General features: G+C 52.5%; 7 protein-coding genes across 7 annotated transcripts; 4 read left to right on the top strand and 3 right to left on the bottom strand.

Moving 5' to 3' along the window:
* Positions 1-1472: 1472 nt before the first annotated feature.
* On the top strand, positions 1473-3968 carry BDZ83DRAFT_716226 (metallo-beta-lactamase superfamily protein; the record flags this gene model as incomplete). The annotated part of the gene is made up of 1 exon (XM_060511830.1): positions 1473-3968. The coding sequence occupies one exon, from the start codon at positions 1473-1475 to the stop codon at positions 3966-3968; it is 2496 nt and encodes an 831-aa protein (XP_060369816.1).
* Positions 3969-5449: 1481 nt separating this feature from the next.
* On the bottom strand, positions 5450-7430 carry BDZ83DRAFT_16356 (glycoside hydrolase superfamily). The gene is made up of 5 exons (XM_060501416.1): positions 7142-7430; positions 7034-7075; positions 6860-6974; positions 6187-6800; positions 5450-6128 (listed from the first exon to the last, which is right to left on the bottom strand). The coding sequence occupies exons 1-5, from the start codon at positions 7205-7207 to the stop codon at positions 5520-5522; spliced, it is 1446 nt and encodes a 481-aa protein (XP_060369815.1). The 5' UTR covers positions 7208-7430; the 3' UTR covers positions 5450-5519.
* A 2237-nt stretch (positions 7431-9667) lies between these two features.
* On the top strand, positions 9668-11047 carry BDZ83DRAFT_604879 (glyoxalase). Its single transcript, XM_060507300.1, has one exon. The coding sequence runs from the start codon at positions 9756-9758 to the stop codon at positions 10617-10619; it is 864 nt and encodes a 287-aa protein (XP_060369814.1). The 5' UTR covers positions 9668-9755; the 3' UTR covers positions 10620-11047.
* Positions 11048-12991: 1944 nt separating this feature from the next.
* BDZ83DRAFT_568157 (short chain dehydrogenase) lies at positions 12992-13875 on the bottom strand (the record flags this gene model as incomplete). The annotated part of the gene is made up of 2 exons (XM_060504035.1): positions 12992-13472; positions 13556-13875. The coding sequence occupies 2 exons, from the start codon at positions 13873-13875 to the stop codon at positions 12992-12994; spliced, it is 801 nt and encodes a 266-aa protein (XP_060369813.1).
* Positions 13876-14261: 386 nt separating this feature from the next.
* BDZ83DRAFT_16296 (uncharacterized protein) lies at positions 14262-15692 on the top strand. The gene has a single exon (XM_060501410.1). The coding sequence runs from the start codon at positions 14465-14467 to the stop codon at positions 15323-15325; it is 861 nt and encodes a 286-aa protein (XP_060369812.1). The 5' UTR covers positions 14262-14464; the 3' UTR covers positions 15326-15692.
* On the top strand, positions 15693-16890 carry BDZ83DRAFT_16297 (uncharacterized protein). The gene is made up of 2 exons (XM_060501411.1): positions 15693-15862; positions 15934-16890. The coding sequence occupies exon 2, from the start codon at positions 16130-16132 to the stop codon at positions 16784-16786; it is 657 nt and encodes a 218-aa protein (XP_060369811.1). The 5' UTR covers positions 15693-15862; positions 15934-16129; the 3' UTR covers positions 16787-16890.
* Positions 16891-17102: 212 nt separating this feature from the next.
* BDZ83DRAFT_759930 (general substrate transporter) lies at positions 17103-19355 on the bottom strand (the record flags this gene model as incomplete). The annotated part of the gene is made up of 9 exons (XM_060515156.1): positions 17103-17532; positions 17593-17659; positions 17720-17849; positions 17907-18630; positions 18685-18724; positions 18784-18866; positions 18923-19051; positions 19104-19213; positions 19273-19355. 9 exons carry the CDS (start codon positions 19353-19355, stop codon positions 17420-17422), a joined length of 1479 nt encoding a protein of 492 aa, XP_060369810.1. The 3' UTR covers positions 17103-17419.
* Positions 19356-19483: the final 128 nt, after the last annotated feature.

Below are 19483 nucleotides of genomic sequence, written 5' to 3'. Positions count from 1 at the left end.
CTTGGCGTTTGTGGAATTATTTGGGGAAAGAAGGCCACAAGATTGAATTTTCAGCGAGCGCTACGGACTGAAATTGACTGGTGCCGTCTCATGGCGTTGGAATTATTGACGGGATCAACTGTTATGGGCTTAGAATACCTACAAGATGGCCAAATTGGAACGAGATTCACGATGCCCATGTTCATCGTCTGTCGTATTATGTAATCATCCCCAAAGATCCATGGACCTCAGGCAGAGCTGACAGAAATCACGTGTACCTGATAAGCTCTTATCGGCAAAGGGTCCTTTCTGTGGGAAAGTTTTTTGGCCGACTGCAGTCACTCCCCGTCCCGTCCCACGTCGCCGCAACAGTCACCAAATTCCAGCCAGTCAAGTCGATCTTTTTTTTTTCTCCGTAGCTGCACGCTGACCCTTCTCCAATGTGTTGATATCCACCAGTTAATTTTTTTGGTCGTCGCCCGTTTTATACCCTTTTTTGTGAGCCTTTTCTGCGCTCCCCACACTCCTTCAACTTCATGTACCGCCCGTATACCCAAAGACATGTGGCGCAAACATTGAATAATCGTTTCCCATACACCTCGCTGTTCCCCCGGAAAGGATCAGCTAGAGCTTTGCCATCTCCGTTCCCTCCGTTCCTCCTCCCCGTCTCTTCTCGAGTGTCCTACCACAACCGATCCAACAACAGGAAACCAAAGCCCGCAGATTCCTTGGCCGACGCCTTTGAGTCAAAGTTCGAAAACAGGGTCGACAGCAAGTTCGATTCCAAGTTCAAGTTGAATATTGTCGATTCCCGGCAGGCAAAGACTGGGTTCATCAACAGAGATAACGGAGCCAAGCGTCGGACCTACAATAAGGACGTCCCGCTCGCCACCCCGATTTCTAACAGAACACCGTCCGCCACCTTTTCCCGACGAGACGCCGAGGCCTTTGGGAGAGACGCAGAACCCTTCCGCAGATACGAGCCCTTTCGCAGAGACGAGAAGCCATTCCGCCGATACGAAGAGCCCTTCAGCAGGAATAAGGAACGCTACCACCGAGACGAGCCTTTTCGCAGGGACGACAGAGACGAACCCTTTCGCCGCGACGAGAGACCTTTTCGCAGAAACCAGCCCTACCGCAAATACGACGAGCCTTTAAGCAGAAATAAAGAACGTCGCGAGCCCTTCCAGCAGAAGTACGCTTTAAACACCAACAAACGCGGCACACGCCCACTGCCCACGGCAGATTTCTTGGCCTCAATCGTAGGGCACAAGCATCCCGGTGGTATCGCTAGGAGAGACGTTGTCCGTGGTGACCCAGAATCGTTCCCCAACAAGCGGGTTTTCTGCATACCGGCCAATTGGAACAAGGTCTCGGCGAAGATCTCAGATTCTTGGATCTACTGTGCCGACTTGATTCAGGGGCCAGAGACGGAACAGACACACTACACAAAGTTACCGCCGGCTGGAGAGAAGAAAGACATCCGCGCCGCCATGACGAACTACTTCCAGATCGCGGCGACGCCGACGGCGGATACGGGCCCGGCCCTGATGCTGCACTTTGACCAGCGCCGCTACCTCTTTGGAAACATTGCGGAAGGAACACAGCGAGCGCTGAGCCAACGTAAAGTGAGCTTGGGCAAGCTGGAGGTCATGTTTATCTCGGGCGCGACCATCCAGCAGAACACTGGTGGCATGATTGGCATGATGCTTACAGTCGCGGACGTTCTCGACGGCAGCAGGAGAGAGGTGCACGAGAGGAACCAGGCGAGAAAGGGTACGGGAAAGAAATTGATCGCGGCCAAGGGTCCCGAGCGGATTGAGATCCACGGTGCCCAGAACCTCGCATACTCTGTCGCAACAGCGAGAGGGTTTGTGTTCAGAAAGGGACTTCCGATTCGCGCCGTCGAACTGTACGAGGATCCGAGAATCGCCAACCCCGACGCCACCACTCCTGACTGGCAGGACGAGCTCATTCAGGTCTGGAAGGTTCCCATCGCCTCCGATCATGTCAACCAGTCCCGTAAGAGGAGCCACGAGGTCATGACGGCGGAAGATGAAGGCCTGTCTAACCCAGCCGGCGCTGTTTCCGCCAAGGAGCAGGCCGTCATTGACCGGGAAGCGATCAAGGGCGTTGTAGAGAGCATGTTCAACTCCAGCTGGACCATGGACAAGCTGTACGAGACGAAACTTTCGCAGGTCCAGCTTCCCGCCACCATCTTTGTCAGAGAAGAAGGCAACATCAAGAAGTACCAAGGCCCCATGCCGGGCGGCGAAGAACCTGTGCCTGACCTCGACGTCCTGGTGCGGTACCCTTGGCCAGCGGCCACGGTTGAGAAGTTGCCCAGCGCCTCCATCTCGAACACTGCCGTCACCTATATCGTCAAGAACAAGGGCCGAAGAGGCAAGTTCAACGCGGCTGCCGCGAAGGAGCTGGGCGTAAAGCCCACTGACAACAAGAAACTCACCGACGGAGTGTCTGTCCAGGGCAAGGATGGTATTACCGTCACGCCCGAGATGGTCCTCGAGGCACCGATTAAGCCTCAGGGTTTCACAGTCATCGATATCGCAGACGCGTCCTACATTGACTCGTTCCTCGGCAGACCAGAGTGGCAAAATGCCAACTTGATGGATGGCGTGCACGTCTTCAACTGGATCCTTGGGCCAACCGTCATCGACGACCCGAGAATCCAAAACTTCATGAAGGAACGACCGGAGGTCAAGCACCTTATCATGTCTACCGATACCAGTCCCAACATGCTGGCATTGGATTCCTATGCCATCCTCCACGGCTACCTGAGGCAGATCGACCCTGACCGCTTCCCGCAACTTGCCTTCAACAACACGGTCCGGGACCTTTCGCACATTGGCCCCAACGTGGAGACTGCTCGTGTGGGCATGAAGGCGAAGCTGTCACCTGCCTACGAGCTCGTCAAGGATGAGATTGTTCCCCCAATCTATACCAAGTTTAAGGGCAACGGAATGGAAGAGGGAGTCATCAAACTCGCCAAGGAAGCCGCAGACAAGATCAAGGAGCCTGCCTTCCTCAAAGATATTGAGGAAGCAGAGAAGGACATCCCGAATCGCGACACGGAGATCATCCCTCTCGGCACCGGATCTGCTGTGCCATCAAAGTACCGCAACGTCTCGGCAACCCTGGTTCGGGTACCCCAGTACGGCAACTACCTCTTCGACTGCGGTGAGAACACCCTCGGCCAGCTCCAACGAACATTCGGAGCCGAAGAAACGACCAAGATCCTCCAAGAGACCCGCTGCATCCTCATCAGCCACATGCATGCCGACCACCACCTCGGAACCGCACGCTTCCTCCGCGCCTGGAACGAAGCCACCATCCACCTCTCACCCCAACCTCAACTCGGTCTCATTGGCCCCGCCGCCATGCAGTACTTCCTAATGGAGTACAGCCGCATCGAGCCCATCGCCTTCGGACGCGTCAAGCTCATCAGAAAGGGCCACTTCTTCCCCCACGACGAGGGGCGCCTCCCCGCCGACTGCCCGACGCGCCTCGCCTCCGCCCAGCTGGTCCCCGTAAACCACTGCAAGGACGCCTACGCCGGCGTGCTGACCTGGCCGTCGGGTCTCAAGATCGCCTACTCGGGCGACTGCCGCCCCAGCGAGAGGCTCGTCGAAGCCGGCAAGGGCGCGACGCTGCTGATCCACGAGAGCACCTTTGACAATGACAAGATGGGCGACGCGGTGGCCAAGAAGCACAGCACGCTGGGCGAGGCTTTGAAGGTGGCGAGCAACATGGGCGCGCGCCGCGTGCTGCTTACGCACTTTTCGCAGCGGTATGCCAAGCTGCCGCTCGTCGAGGATCGCAAGACGGATGATGGAGCTGACCAGGCGGTGTTGATGGCGTGGGATCAGATGAGGGTGAAGCTGGGCGAGTTCCGCCAGGCGCAGGCTTTCTTGCCTGCTATCAGCCGCTATGTGGAGTATGATGCCTTTAGGCAGGATGGGGATGAATAGAAAATAAATAACACCACTCATAATAATAGACTTGGGCAAACATGTCCTTTTACAACTTCGTACCTCCCTCTCCTCAAATTTCCTCTAATGGCCAAGTACTTAAGATCTCGGTGGATCTAAACTGGCAAAAGAGTTCACCTCCTCCGGTGCTGGACTGGGGGCTACATCTCTGGTGCTCATGCTGGGATTCGAACTCGGGTACTCCGCTAAGCCTGTCGTCGAGTAGGCTGGTTGGCGTCTTGATTGTTGACCTTGGACCACTCCACCACCCACACCACAATTTGATCTGACCCCCGACCTAGAGAGCGCCTGCTGTGCTGGTGACAGGAATTGACTTGGAGGGGTATATGAAGGCGTCGACTCTGGTGTATTCGAGTTGTGTATTCAGGTGGTGGAAACCTAGGAAGGAAGGTCTTGTCGGGATGGAGGCAGGTGCGTCCCCGTTGAGCAAGATGTTGGGAAGGAAGGCGGATACCCACTTACTGTGCAGTGACTTCCGATTTTGTCGAGGAAAATAGTTGAATTCGATCACGTGGCTCTCGCGTCCCCCGTGATACCACCTTCACCTTCGACATAGTTACGGGCGCGAAGTAGGAGCATTAGTTGCCGAAATTAAGCAAACACCGCGGCCTTTATCATGGCTTGCTTCTACGACCAAGGACATCTGTCAATTATCCCGGCGGCGGACAAGATGACGAGAGTCATGCATGAGATGACAAGCAAGACTCCTATTAACACATTGGAGCCCTCAGAGCTGTCGGTTGTATAGTATTGAAGCTTTGGGGGGGATAATATGTTAATCCTCCCTATAAAAAATACCATATTCAGCGATGAAGGAGAAGATTTGTTTCATTGTGACCGGAGCTCCATCGTGAAAGGCGGACGATATTCACATTTAGGTGGTGGTATGCGGCATGATAGCTGGGAGGAGAGACAAACAAAGTAGGAAGGATGGAAGCAAAGCGGGCGAGGAAGAAAGAATTTCAGATACCACTATGTGTAAGGTAGGATCGCAAGGTACCTCAGGTTCCAAAGTGTATGCCTGATGGCCCGAGGAAGCCATCACGGTTGCTCGAGGGATACGCACACTCCACATCCCCTATAGCTGAGCAAAGTTGGTCCGTCTGTCGGGATAGGCGAGACCCTCCACGTTGGCCGATTGGTCTAGCGTGTGACTCTCGTCTACAGATCGCAAACTGAAATCTATCTAAGCCTTCCGCGCCCAGCGTCTCGCGGAAGCACCATATTCTGCCATTTTGCCAGTTCGAGTCTTTGTTTTTGGCACTTTTCCTTTTGCTTATTGGTATCTCACAATGTAAGAATTGAATATCGTTTTGTTATTCTACTTGTGACTGTGGTACCAGCGGCTCAGACTCTGCAGGAAGAAGGCGACTGCCGACTGAGTCCCAACGGGATATTCTGCCATTTCCAGTGGTTCGAATCTCCGACGAGTCACTTTTTTTTTTTTTTTTTCAAAGTCTTTGATGGCAGTCAGGTGATTGTTCTACTTTTATTCTATCTGGTGATCTCCGTGATATCAATGGCTTGATTTTACAGGAAGAAGGCGACTGCCAAACCGAGTCCTAACAGACTATCAAGCCCTCCTAACCTCGACCCCGCCGCCGTCGGAAGAGAAGGCGAGCTCGTCGTCGTAGTCGTCCCATTCCTACCACCCCTGGCTCCCGTTGCCGCCGGCGGTGTCGGCGTAGACGGGTCAACCAGCAGCGTGGTCGGCATGCTCACAATCGTCGTCGGGGGCGCGATGCCCTCTTCATCGCCGCCGCTGCTGCTGGGCCCTGGTGCCGAAGTCGGAGCTGAGCTCGGTGCTGTAGGGATAGCCGCCGACGCGGACGGGATAGTAGCGGGAAGTTTCGTCGGCACCAAAGACGCGGCGGGCTGTGATGCTGCTGCTCCCGCCGATGATGATGAAGCCGCTGGTGGTGTAGCGGGCGTCGAGACGTTCTGCTCCGTGTTGGTCCAGGTGTCGAGGACGCATTGCTTCATGAGATTGTTGTCGGTGTAGGTGTTGCCCGACTTCTTGGGCGTCAGGCTGAGGACGTAGTCGGTGCTGAAGCTGCCGGCCGCCCAGCCCACAAGGCCGATGAAGACGTCGGAGTTTTGGTTGATGAAGGTGTTTTGGGCGCAGAAGCTTGTGAAGCACTGTATCCGTCTGTTAGTCCCATCACACACAAAAGAACAAGGAAATCGATCGACATACCGAAGCATCGCTCGAGGCGCCCGTTTCGCTAACCAGCCCCTTTCGTCCCTTGGCCCTCAAGAACTCAGCCACAGTCCTGAAACTCTCGACATTGTCCGTCGTGCAGGGTTTATGCGTGCCGCTGTTATCCTCATCAAGATACTTGTGCACATCGATAATCAAATTATCCGTCGTCCCATCGGGGTTCGTAATCGCAGCCAAGGCCTCCGCGCTCCCGCTGCTGACCAGGAACTCGGCCGAGTTGAAGTTGGTCCCCGGCAGCAGAATCATCTGCGACGCCGCGCCGGCGCCCCTGATGGCGGTCACTACCTTCTGGCACGTCGCCGCCCAGAGCTTAACGTCGAGGTCGTGCGGCTCGTTCATGAGCTCGAAGACGACGTTGGCGTTGTCCTTGTACTTTGTTGCGAGTTGCGTCCACAGCGAGACGAATTGGTCGTCTGTCGGCCCACCTTGGCCGATGATGCCGCCGTTCCAGCGGGCGAAGTTGTGTATGTCGAGCATGCAGTGCGCGCCGGTCGCGAGGCACTTTTGCATTACCTGGTCGTATTTGCCAAGATTGGCGGCGTTCAGTTGGCCGCCTATTTGGTTGTTGACGAGGAACTGCCATCCGACAGCTGTTGCTTGAGTGTCAGTATGAAGACTCAGAAGGTTGAGAGATTTCGAGTAGACTGACGAAGCCGAAACATGTTGAGCTTGTCGTTTTGGACAAAGTGATTCATCTGGCCTTCGCCGTCGCCGCCTCCCAGTGAGCTGAGAGGCAGTTGGACTTTACCCAGTGGACAGCTTCCCTGGCATCGAGTTAGTCTCGAATTGTAAGATGAGATGAAAGATCGAGGGAAGGGCCTACATCAATCTCACAGCCAAAGTCGCCACCTGAAATCGCGACTCCCTGTTGGGCAAAAAAAGGTTAGACATATTTGGTCCGAAGTCCTGTCGTAGATCATATAAGACTTGCCAAGAACTGCACCCTAGCGCATGCTGCCGCCGTCAACCCCAAAAGTGTAAGTGTCTTTGTCAACATATTCGATATCTAAGCGAATGGATAAGAAGTGAAAGTGAAAATAATCTGATGATGTCAAAAAAGAAGGGACTCAATCCAAAGAATCGAAGAAAAATTGCGGTCCAAGAAGCGAAGGGCAGCACGAAGCAAACACGAAAGGGGGGGCTTTGGTTGCAGGAAGGCCTGGGAAGAAAGGATCAAGAACCGTTTGTACATAAGGCAGCGGGGAGCCGCATGACATATCTACTACCGGCAGGCCATCGACATTGCTACTTTGGAAAAAGGGAGCGTCCAAGAATAGCAGTCAACCCATGGGCTATATGACATGACACCAGCGAACGGGAGGGCGGGATCGAGACTGTCTTCCCCTCCCCCCTTCCCCATCGTCCACAAACGGCCCAGCTGGAGAGGCACTGGAGGCCCTGGAGGGGCAGTGAACCTGCGAACAGCAAGTCAGCTGTGAGAAAATGCCCCCAGCCTGCCATCCGATGGTCGTTTCTGTGCGACGAGATTCATGCGGCGAGCGCCACGAAGCCTGGTCGGACGAGGGCCTGCATCAGACGGTGGGAGTTTCATGTGCGGACACCAAGAGGCTCCCTAGGGTGATCCGCGTTCCGTTACCACCAGGACCCCAGACACGCGATCACCAGGGTGGGTACTCTCAGAATGCAGCCCATTATGAGTGGAAATCAAGCGATTTGGGGAGAGGGCCGGGGGTGAGGCCGGTACTACTCTTCTACCGTCCACCAAAGTCCAAGTTGGGTCGTAAGCCTCAATGAGAGAAGAGGGAGGTGAGGGTGGGATGCGGACGCACGGCCTCGGGAGCGAATGGGAAGGAGTTCTCGGGTTGACCGGGAGGCGAGGGTCGGCGTTCCATTGCGTCGGTTTTCGATTGAATGCGGGCTTGGCTGAGGAGGATTGCCATCAGTGTCGAGCCTGTAGTCACGAACGGCGCGAGCCTCGAGACACGCCACAAGCTTCGCAGTATGAGATCGTGAGACTAAATGCAGGTCTTGCGCGAGCATTACAGTGCTCGGCCAAGGTCCAGATCTTCTGGCTCCCAGTGAGTGAGGCGTAGGACGGGCCGCTACCGTTGCGCCGTTGCTGCCGTTGAGTATGCTTCGAGCGTAGGGAGTGCTCTGGTAACAGAACTGGCAGCTAGGCGCCCTTCTGCTTTTGTAAGTTGTCAACCTAGAGTTGGTCCAAGTAAGAGAAGCTAAACCATCTCCAGCCTGTGGTAGCTACTGATTCTGAATCTCGCACAATTTTGGCGTCAACGAGAGACCAGACTGGGTAGATTCAGTAGCCAGACTACAGCTGAAAAGTAAGCACAAATTACTTCGGCGCTGACCATTGGCAATTGGCAACTGGCGCAAGAAGATCTGTGCCCAAAGCAAACACTGGCCGTACGTGTAAGAGGGCAATTCTGTTGATCACGCAGAGCTCTTTGCAGAGACGCAACAAAGACCCACTCGGGCCGATGGTTCAGGTGTCTTGACTCGGGGTGTTGATTGTCTGGTTACTCCTGCGTCCGAGACAACGTCGTACACCAGCAGTTGTTGCACCCCTCGAACGGCACCGACAACGGTCTGTGATTCTGTCATGGATACGTCTGCTTGTCAGCTTCGCGTCTGGCAGAGGGCTAAACATTCAAGGCCCAGCTAAAGCGCCATCTTTTTTGGGTAACATCTTTTGGTGGACATCCAGGGACGGCCCTGGGATCCTTCGACTGATCCTACAAACTTTAGCGCGCAAGCACTAACAGAGGGTCAAAGAGACGTTCCATTGTCGCGGAGGATGTTTATTTTCTAGATTGGCCAGCAATGAAACCAAATAATTCTTGAATGGGCAGAGCTCTTTGGGAGTAGTGACGAGAATTTGGCTCCTCTGTCGAATGTCCTTCAGCTGGGATCAGGAACAGAATGCCTCTGTTAGGCCTGCCGTGAGTTCCAGAAGTCCCTGAGAAGTTTGACTGGGCTTCCCAAGCAAGCACCCTTGACGAGGACTCGAGTGCCGATGCACCGCCTAAGAGGCAACAAGGAAGCAGCCCTCTGAAGTTGATAGTTGACTCTGCAGATTGGTAGTCTCGAAGAGAATGATGCTCCGTATGCTTGAGCCACGGATGACAGAGAGGAGAAGTCTTCCCTCTGGATTAGCGCCATTCTTGTTGAACAAGACCGGCTTGATTACATAAGGCACCTCCGCCAGATTTTGTGAAGTGGGCACGGGAACGAATGCCGGCCACGTGCCGGGGCTCTCGTCGAAGTTCCGCCATACATCGGAAAATGTCAAGATAGAATTCTGAGGTATTTGAGGTATTTGAGGTATTTGCGAGAGAATTGGCAAAAGACTCATGAGAGTTGTCGACCGATAGCGGACCTCATACATCCGCGTCTCTTCGCAATGACTATCAGCAATGGTGACATTGTGGGGCCGCGCGGGGAATAGAACGATAAATACCGGATGATACCCCTATATATATCGCAGAGACAACACGTCTTGAAATCATCTACATCACTGACAACGCGCCTATATCGCTCGTTCAATCTTTACTCAAGATCTCGTCAATATGTCTTCTCAGAGCTCAAACCCGCCTCTCCTCGATCACATCGTGATTCTGGTCCCCCACCAAGTCCTCGCCTCCCTCCCCACCTGGCTCTCAACCGAGTTCACCATCCTCACAGGCGGCCGTCACGCCGACGGCCTCACAGAGAACAAGCTCGTCATCTTCGCAGATGGAACTTACCTGGAAATCATCTCCTTCGTCGCGGGCATCAGCCGGGAAGACCGTCTCAAGCACAAGTGGGGTCCGAAACCGGACGGCACCATCATCGACTGGGCCTACTCCCTCAAAGACGAGTCCGGCTTCGCCGAGATCCAGAAGCGGGTGCACGCCGCGCAGTCGCTTGCCGTGTACGAGGATCCCGTGCCCGGCGGGCGCATCAGACCGGATGGCGAGGAACTGAAGTGGGCCGTTGCGCTCCCGGATGGCGCGGCCGGAGCCGGAGCCGGAAAAGTGGAGAGGGGTGAGTTGCCGTTTTGGTGCTTTGACCGCACACCGCGGAAGCTGCGTGTGCCGGATCACGTTCCGGAGAATGTCAAGCATCCGAATGGATCGCTCGGGGTTCGTTCAGTGTCGCTTGACGTGAGCAGCGAGGATTTCAAGAAGGCGTACGCTGGCATCAACGACCGAGCGGCGGAGGAAGGCGGAGATGGTGTTGGGCGGTGGACGTTTGACGTTCCCGTTCGTCAGTTTGATGATCCCAGATATCTCAACATTGAAGCCATTTCTGGTGAGCAGGGGTCTAGGCAAGCTATCCGCTTCGCTCTGTATACCGCCGCAGGTACGACAAAGCGGTCTATCGGCGGCGAACTTGGCGGGGGCGTCTCTGTTGAGATTGATCTAGTTCCCGTGTCCGGTGGATCCTCCTGAGCGTTCAAACCGAAGTGGTGCGAAGACTTGCGATACTTCAAGGGGTTTTCTCAGAGAAAATCACAGGGAGTTGTTTATAATCTGCCCTAATATGCTGGATTTACCTTATCTGAGGTAGAAAGAAATTCGAACAAGAATATTGATATCGTACTCTTGACATGGATGCGCCTAGCAGCCGAAAACAGCTCAAATACCGCCCCAGCGACATCCCTTCATCCAAAGTTCGAAATGCGGCATACCTCCGCATCAACACTTATTTCGGTTTTACCGTTTCACGGGGACGGAAGACCAGAAGCCTGAATCATCGATAGGTCCCGATCTGAAGAACAGCCTTCCTAAGGTCAAAGCTTGAATGCACCGGCCTCTAGGTCGAGATAAAGAATCATGTATCTATCTGGAAGGAAAAGGTCCTCGTAGAGCTTCACCATCATAAAATTCTAAAAAAGTGGTTCGGGTATGGCAGGAACAACCTGCTCACAGCAATCCACAGGGTGCACAATTTGCGGCTTGAGGTAATCGGCGACACTGTGATTGATAGAGCACCTTGTGATATTAGAGAACGTATATATGCAGCCATACACTGAGAGGCCAATTTGCGACCGAATTGCATGATTACCTACTGAAGCCATTATTCCCTCTCTCTACCTAGTCAAAGCACGAGCAATATTTCCTCCTAAGCCGCCCCTGATACTCGATGTTAACCCCAGAAGTCATTACAAGCCTCGAAAACCTCTGAGTTTTTACAAAGAACGACCATAATCGGTAGCTGCATGTGCTGGAGCTCAACAATGATGCTGAGGGGTTCACCTCTGAAGCGCCTTCGAGCAGTCATCAAAAATCATCAAACTCGAAAGATAATTTTCAACTCGAGTTGAATATAAAAACGCAGATACTCCACACCGGCGCATCTGTTGAGCATTTTCAGGACTCCCCAGATTCATCACAAGTGCCGGCTCCGACTGTCTCCGAAACATCCCTCGGAGAAGTCTCTTACAGTCGAGAATAATCATGGACCCTAGTAGTCATCGACGAGGGAAGCCAGGATAATGACCACGAGACATTCTCACTACCTGCACTTGTCACTACTATAACGATAATCTGTCTCTACTGTGTGTTCGATTTCTGGGGTAGATTTTCACGGAATTGCTTCATTACTCACTGGTCTGAGATACTCTTCATTGTTGCGACGATGGTCGCCCTGGCGTCAGTGTTCACTCCGCTTAAGACCGCGACCGGCCTTAGTTGTGTCGCCTATATCACCCTTCATTTTGCATACGAAGACATTCTTTCTCCGTAGTTGGTGAATGGAGTTAGCTTCCTTGGGACCTCAAAGCCATCTACTACCTTCACGAAGCTGATAACATTGGACTCCAAGTCCTCCTCATGACAAGTTTGGTGGCCTGGTTGGGCTCGAAGACATGCTAGATCGCCTTGAAGAGACATTTACCAGTTTGGACGAAGGGGTTACTCCCGCACTTTATCGCCAAGAACCTCTGAGAATGACTTTATGGGAATTTCGAGAATCTGGGACTTGTGATGCTATCACGATGGTAGAACGACTTAGACGGGGCGGGCCAATTTGAAATCTGGTTGATAGGCAGTCTCGACATCACGACCATCACCAACACATCATAATTTCACAATTATTTGTTGTATCACTGAACTCCATCTATCCCAGTACATGGATGTCAATCCGAGTGCAGAACAGATAGCCGTGACTTCACGTGAGATTGTGTTTTCTTGACGGATTGACCTGCAACTTTGGAGTGAGGCTCACATACCGAGTTAAGTTACGGATCATGCTTGATTAAGGGAGGTTTGTGATGGAGTTGCAGTGGACCAAGCTCAAGATCACAATGTAGGATGGCTCATGGTAGGAAAACGCGACAGGTGGAGCGTTGACGGGTAGTCCACAATAGCTAGCTTATTAGGCTAAGAAAACGGATCCAGGAACGAGGTCATGTCATCACGTATACATCATCACTCATAATCGCGGAGACATGCGGTGAGACCACAAATTTTGTGAAAAACATCCTGCAGAATTGAGTCAGTTGTTGGGAATGAATATGATGGATTTTTGCGATCTGTTCGAGTTGCTTGTATCAGGTCTCGTATGCGAGGAGAGAAAAAAAGCTGTTTTGCTTAGCTATTGTGCTACCTGAGTGAGGTATCACGGTATTGAATTATTGGGCAAGATTGATTCAGGACATCACTCAGTTGAGATTACAGTGTTTTTTTTTCTTTCTTTTTTTTCAACTTTTTGGTCTATTATTTTTAAAGTAGTCATAACATCATATCCAGGACAAGAACCCTTCCAGTCTTCCTTGTCCATGTGCTGTTGTTCCGCCCGGTTTACACACAAAACGAGGCATTTACCGGCAGCAGTAACCACCGTCAATGACGATGTCGGCACCAGTGGTGTAGGTGCTAGCATCGGAGACAAGGTAGACGTAGGCACCCTTGAGCTCCTTGGCATCACCGTTGCGACCCATGGGGATCATGCTCTTCCACAAGTCCTGGACCTTCTGCTCGACGAAGTCGGACAGACCGGTGTCAATGTAACCGGGAGAGATGGAGTTGACACGGGCAAAGTCGCGCCACTCGTTGGCGAGAGAGCGGGCCATGTGAATGCAGCCGGCCTTTGCGACGTTGTACGAAGTCTGCTCCTGGGGGTAGTTGGCGATGTGGCCGGACATGGAGGCGGTGATGACGAAGGAACCGGAGCCGCGCTCGCGGAAGTGGGCGCCGACAGCCTTGGCGCAGTACGCGGTGCCGTTCAGGTCGATCTGGATGACGTGGTCCCAAGCCTCCTTGGTGCCGTCAATGACGCCGGCGTCGGCGGTGGCACCAGCACTGCGGAGAGAAAAGTTGTCAGTGACTTCCCTCACACTGAAGAGCTCCGCGGGGCTAGAGAGAGGAGAGGTTCGGAAACTTACTTGGCGATGAAAGCATCGATCTTGCCAAAGTCGGCGATGATCTGCTTGGTGGTCTTCTCAACCTCGTCGTAGTCGCTGACGTTGAGCTTGTAAATCTTGACCTTGACGCCGTACTCCTTCTCGAGCTCGGCGGCGTTCTTCTCAGCACCCTCCTTGCGGGAGGAGTAGGTGATGGCAAGGTCAGCACCCATCTCGGCGCAGCCGCGGGCAGCCTCAATGCCCATGCCGCGGGGGCCGGAGGCACCCGTGACAACGACGACCTTGCCCTTGAGGCTGAAGAGGTCCAAAAGACGGGACGCGGTGGGAATGGACTGAGGCATTTTGAAGGATTGGTGGTGGTGAATGTGGCTTGGTTGTAAAGGTAAAAGAGGCGTCTGCAAAGATTGAAGAGAAGGTTTTTTTTGGGTATCAAACTTTTTGGAATGAAAAAGGAGGAGAGGAAAAAGCTCGAAACGATCAGCGGGAGAAAGCCAGCTTTGAATAGCTGAGAGCACGGCGTACTTCGAGCCCAAAAAAGACCGAGGGGTCAATAAGGTGGCATGATGGAGGGGTAGCTTTGGGAATTGGCCGGCCGTGACGGCATCCTGGGAACCCCGCTGATGTCATTGATACAGGCACACGGACTAGACGCCGGGGCTAAACACGGACCAATGCTCAGCAATGAGGTTGTCAGGAATGTCTAGATACATGGGTGAACCCATGCTCTCTCCCTTCAAGTGCCCGCCAGTCTGGTGGATCTAGATTAATGGGACCCGGATGGGCCGCAGGTAGACATTGAGATAGTATTGCCGTACTCCTACGCATACCTAACAGAGAATAGTCTCAATATCTAGAACAAGACTTTGTACTTGTTATGTACGAATCTGTATCTGAGTAATCCCACATGCGAGGACTGCAGCAATATGCGCCATGCAGCTTGGACAGCTCATCAATCTGATCTTGGTCCTCGCTTGGCGCAACCTTTTCCTACCGACTACTAATCCGATCGCACTGACCGAGAATCGGGTAGAATTTGTCGAACTGCAGTATTTGATATCTTCAGTCCGAAGAATCGTAGAGAACTACGTAACTAAGTACGGCGGCTCGGTGAGTTTGTTCTTAGCTTATCACAAAAAGGGAAAAAAAACCTGGCAACCAAGTTCTAGGCCTCAATGGAAAAACCACGCCGCCCAATCGGTCTCAAACTACATGGTTGCGGCCAAGAGTCCAGCTGTGAGATCCACAGAAGCCCACATCCAACCCACCCCGGCCCTGCAGCGCGCGCCATTAGTCAAGGCCTCGCATCGTCGATGCTGTCTTCAAGTTCCAGCTTCCCACGAGAGGGGCATTTTACCGCAGATAGCAGCGAGGAAGAGGGGGTCCCCAACCTGCCCCGCGCCCTCGTGGACGCGTCGTGTCCAGGTACTCTTCGTGTACACTCCATCGAGTCTGGGAACTCCTGTTGGTGCGGAGCTGGGCAGCCGGGCGCGGAGGCATGTCGGTGAGGGGAAAGACACGGAGTATGGAGCATGGGGTTCGGGTCGCTGCGGGTGGGCTACGGAGACTCTGAAGTTTGACCCTCCAACCACCGGTCCGCTGCTTGGTTCACCGTTCGAGGCTCTCACCACAGTTCCACATCACACCAGACACATGGTGGTCTTCGCACAGCTGCGGGTACCGACTCTGCACGGTCGGGGGAGAAACACGTTGGAGATTTGGAGGGGAGCGTCCAGTCGACCCATACAATTCCGGGGAGAGTTCAATTGCCCGCGCGGGGTGTCTCGTAAGTGAGCGATATTCTCCTCAACAAGAGGCCCTCACGGCCGTCTGATCTGATTGCCGGGACAACCACTTCGTCTACATTCGACTACCAGTGCTCCACGTCGGAGACAATCCGAGCCGACTACAACCCAAGGCAAAGTCACCAGGCAATCGCAGCCGAAGACTCTCAGTCACGCCAAAGTTATCAACCAGCGTGGTTCGACCCCCTCGGCCCGTTCGGAGGCCCGGCAAAACCAGCTTATCTCGTGACCTTGAACACCACTTCAAACGCCATTGCCTACAAGAAACCTTCAACGTGTCCGGAACGGCCTGAACAAGAAAAGGGGATCAGAACAAATATCTAATGTCGCCATTCGCTCAATATCTAATTCCACATTCTCCTCGTCTTTTACCCCCAAATCTCATCCTTCAGCATTCTTTGAGATGACCCTAAGGTGCAGTCTTGAATCTGAATCACTAGACACAATTTTGAGTACCAATAGAAGTCAATAATGTCTATCAAGGTGAAATTCGCCCACAGTGACTTGAACGCCCCAAAATGCTTTTGTGCGTGTACACGAACTCTCCTGACGCCTCTTCGATTGAAAACACATCATGACATTCCACGAGCCAAGCAGAGCAGGTTCTTAAATAAGTCGATGATCCACCATTTGCGAGACCAGAGCGGCCGCTGATGAGCGGCCTGTTCTTTGGTTTTTGCAGCCTCAAGATATTCAGTGTTCTCTCAACAACATCGCCCTATCAAGATCTTAGACCCGAGAAGAAAGCATCGGGTTCTCATCATATCCATCCCTTTCCTCAAAGAAGCCAGCAATGCCTCTCTACATAGTTCCGCTCGCCCGGGCAAAGATGTGGCTCCGCCGACGAAGAGGACAACCATGGTCGCCACGAACAAGCCTCTTGGACGAAGCCAGATATTCAGTTATAGTTCTCCTCGGCGCATGCCTCTTCACCACAATTCTGGTCACCATGACCTTGATGAGAGCATCCTCGGAGTCAAAACAACCGATCGCCTGGATGGCGGAGCTTTTGATCGTCCTGATTCTCACGCAAACTTGTTACGCAGCGGTCTTTAGCATCCACAAATGCATTCTTCCCCCGCCTGGTCGCATTGGTGGTCTGGTCTACTTCTACTGGCTCACCTGGATCGGCTTGCAGGCTCTCAGCCTCTTCACTGTGCGGCACGCGTTGCACGAAGACTGGTCGCAGGATACCAAGTCCGTCGCTCTCGCCTGGCTGTTCATGAGCGCGGGGTCCATCCTGATATGGACATACGTACTGGCCTGTTTAGATGTAGGGAGACACCGAAGGGGGAGGACGCTGCGACATGGCACGGCTGGTCAGCTTCCGGTAGTGCAGATGGAGGCGAGAGAGCAAGCCATTGACATGGAAGCGGCAGTGAGCCCGGTTCAAGCACCACCATCCGTTGTCGTGAGGGAAGTGAAGAACGAAGATTTGCGTTTGAGCTGACTCGGAAAGCATCTGGACCGGCTGGAGTTCGGAAGCAATGAAGAGGATGATTGATTCATCACGACACATATGATATGTGCGAAATTGGCTGCTTGGATTGAACAAAAAGCTTGTATTTGAGGTTTGAGCCCGCAAGAAATCTTAGTCCACGCTTGTCAGGGGTATTTCGGCGAATTGATATCTAATAATCAACTGGAAATCCCGAACATTATGGTGCTTTTTCCATCACCAAGGGTAGCAAAAGTAAGTAGTGCCCTGCCCTCAAAAGGTGTTTGAGCAACCGTGTAGTGATGAGCAATTTTGGAACGTATTAAAATTTGAAATTCAATCTCAAGCTCTCACTCGAAAGGTAAAACATCTGCATGGTGGCAGCATCAACGGAAGTGTCATGGTACCAAAATCTCTTACAGGAACTACGATTGCTTCTCCAAATCTTCTTGATAATAGTATTTTACACTTCTTAGCCTCCATAAAACATCACATGGTTTTTTTTGGCGGGATCTGGAGCTGAGATCCGTTGCCTGTAAATTGAGGTTGGGTGTCTCTTTTATCAATGTATATGATGTACCTAATGTCAGTAGAGTAGACGTATATCTCTGATTTCTACTGTCGGGCTGAAACCCCACAACTTTTTCAGTGTCGCTGGCGGATTTCTACTTCTTGAACTCCAGCTTTCTCGGCGAAGTCAACATCACGCACGATCTTGACATCGCCAAAGATCTCATCAATTTCTTCCAAGGATTTTCCTATGAGTGAAGTGTCAGTTCCCGCTCCTGTACGATGGATCACGATGTTTATCATCATACCTCTGGTCTCGGGATAGAAGAATGCAAAGACGACAGCGCAGAGAGCGTTGGTGAGGATGAAGAGTATCTGAGTTGTTGGATCAGCAGACAGACTCATTTGAATGTGATTTGCAAAGAATCAACATACGTAGTACTTCCAACCCACCGCGGCCAGGGCGATTGGTGAACACTGCGTAATGATAAGACTTATGGAATAGTGGATGACCTGGACTATGGCGTTCGCTTTGGCTCGGAGCTCCGTAGTGAAGACTTCAGGTCTGCGTTCCAGTCAATATGACAATTCGGATACCGCTACCCAGGGTAATACTACTTACGGAATAATCCATGTCATGGGTCCAAGGAGCGCAGAGTAGTTGGCCGAAACAGCAAAAATACATGCAATGAGACCGCGCTGGGCCGCCTCATTGGTTGGGAATCCGGGTCTTGCAGGGTAAACTGCTGCTAAAATGGTGATGACCAAGTAACAAAGGGACAATAGAGACGAGCTAATGATAAGAATCTTCTTTCGACCGATGCGATCGACGAAGAACAGCGAGATTAAGCATGCCACGGGTGCCACAGAACCATAGAGACCGCTGACGAGAAGCTGTTGATCCTGGCTGAACTGCAGCGTGGCATAGATGGCCGTTTGATAATACTGCACAAACGAAATGCCAGAAAGCATCGCAGCAGCCCACACGAAAGAGCCGACAAAGAGGCGCTTGCGGAACGCCGGCGTCTTGAATAGGTCGCCCCAGGATAGTCGACCCTGAGCCTGTAGCTCTTCTGCGATGTTGACCTGGATGATGGCGAACTCATTGCGGCACCAGTCGTCGTTGGTCCCGTCATAGTGGTAGTTGCGGAAAGCTTTCTCAGCTTCCTCATGCCGACCCTTTAGGCAGAGCCATCTAGGCGACTCGCCAAGGAAGAGAACGCTAATGCCCAGGACCAAGGCGGGAACGCTCTGGATGGCGAAGCCGAGCCTCCACTGGTTAGGATTCTGCCATTTGCCTTCGCCAACGCCGGTCCAGAGAGCGACGAAGAAGCCCCAGGCGACCACTTTATCTGATTAGCAAGTGTGACCAAAGGCCTATCTTCAAAGCTTCAACTCACTCATCTGGTTAACGGCTGTAATTCTGGCTCTTTCATGAGTCTGGAAGACATCAGCTCCTTGTACCTATCATAATTCGTTTGTAGAGTGATGCAATTTACCTTGGCAATTTCTGCACCAAAGACTGGAGCTACGCCAGTAATTGTACCGACTGCAAAACCGACTAGCAGTCGGCCCATGATGACTGATTCCAATCTTTAGTATTGCATCTCGTATCTGTCAGATTGAAACTTCACTTACGCATAGCGACATGGGCAGCACCCGCCATCAGAGCACCACCTATAACTCCCCATATGCAGCCAAAGGCAATGGCTTTACGGCGGCCAAATTTATCGCTAGTTACACCAACAGATGCGCTTCCGAACCATGCTGGTAGAGTCATTAGACAAATAGCTGTTGCCGTTATCAGAGTAAATCGTACCTCCGGCTTGATATACCGACACAATAGCACCTCGAAGGGCAGCATCAGGATTTCCGAAATATGCGAGAAAAGACTTGAGCGCCAAGCTAGGTGTGATGATTCCAGAATCACTATGTCATTGTGTGAGAATGTAGTTGATAGGATGCTATCGTTGTGCAGAAAGACTCACTATCCATAGAGAAACCCTCCTATGCCAAGAAGGATCGACGTCAAGAATGGCTTGCTCAGCCAACCGGAACGTTCAGGTTTCATAGTAGAGATGTAAGTAAAGCTCACGTCTATACTTTGGTGAGAGTTTCGAGTCCTGAAGTATCCTCAAGTATTGTACAAGCAGGGAACATCAATCTTTTCGGTTCGGGCCTACAGGAACCTCCTAGATT

This window comes from Colletotrichum acutatum, assembly GCF_030867785.1.
Source record: "Colletotrichum acutatum strain CBS 112980 chromosome Unknown BDZ83scaffold_10, whole genome shotgun sequence".
Classification (NCBI taxonomy): domain Eukaryota; kingdom Fungi; phylum Ascomycota; class Sordariomycetes; order Glomerellales; family Glomerellaceae; genus Colletotrichum; species Colletotrichum acutatum.
Note: the sequence above shows the minus strand (reverse complement) of the source record. Positions and strands in the feature narration are given on the sequence as shown.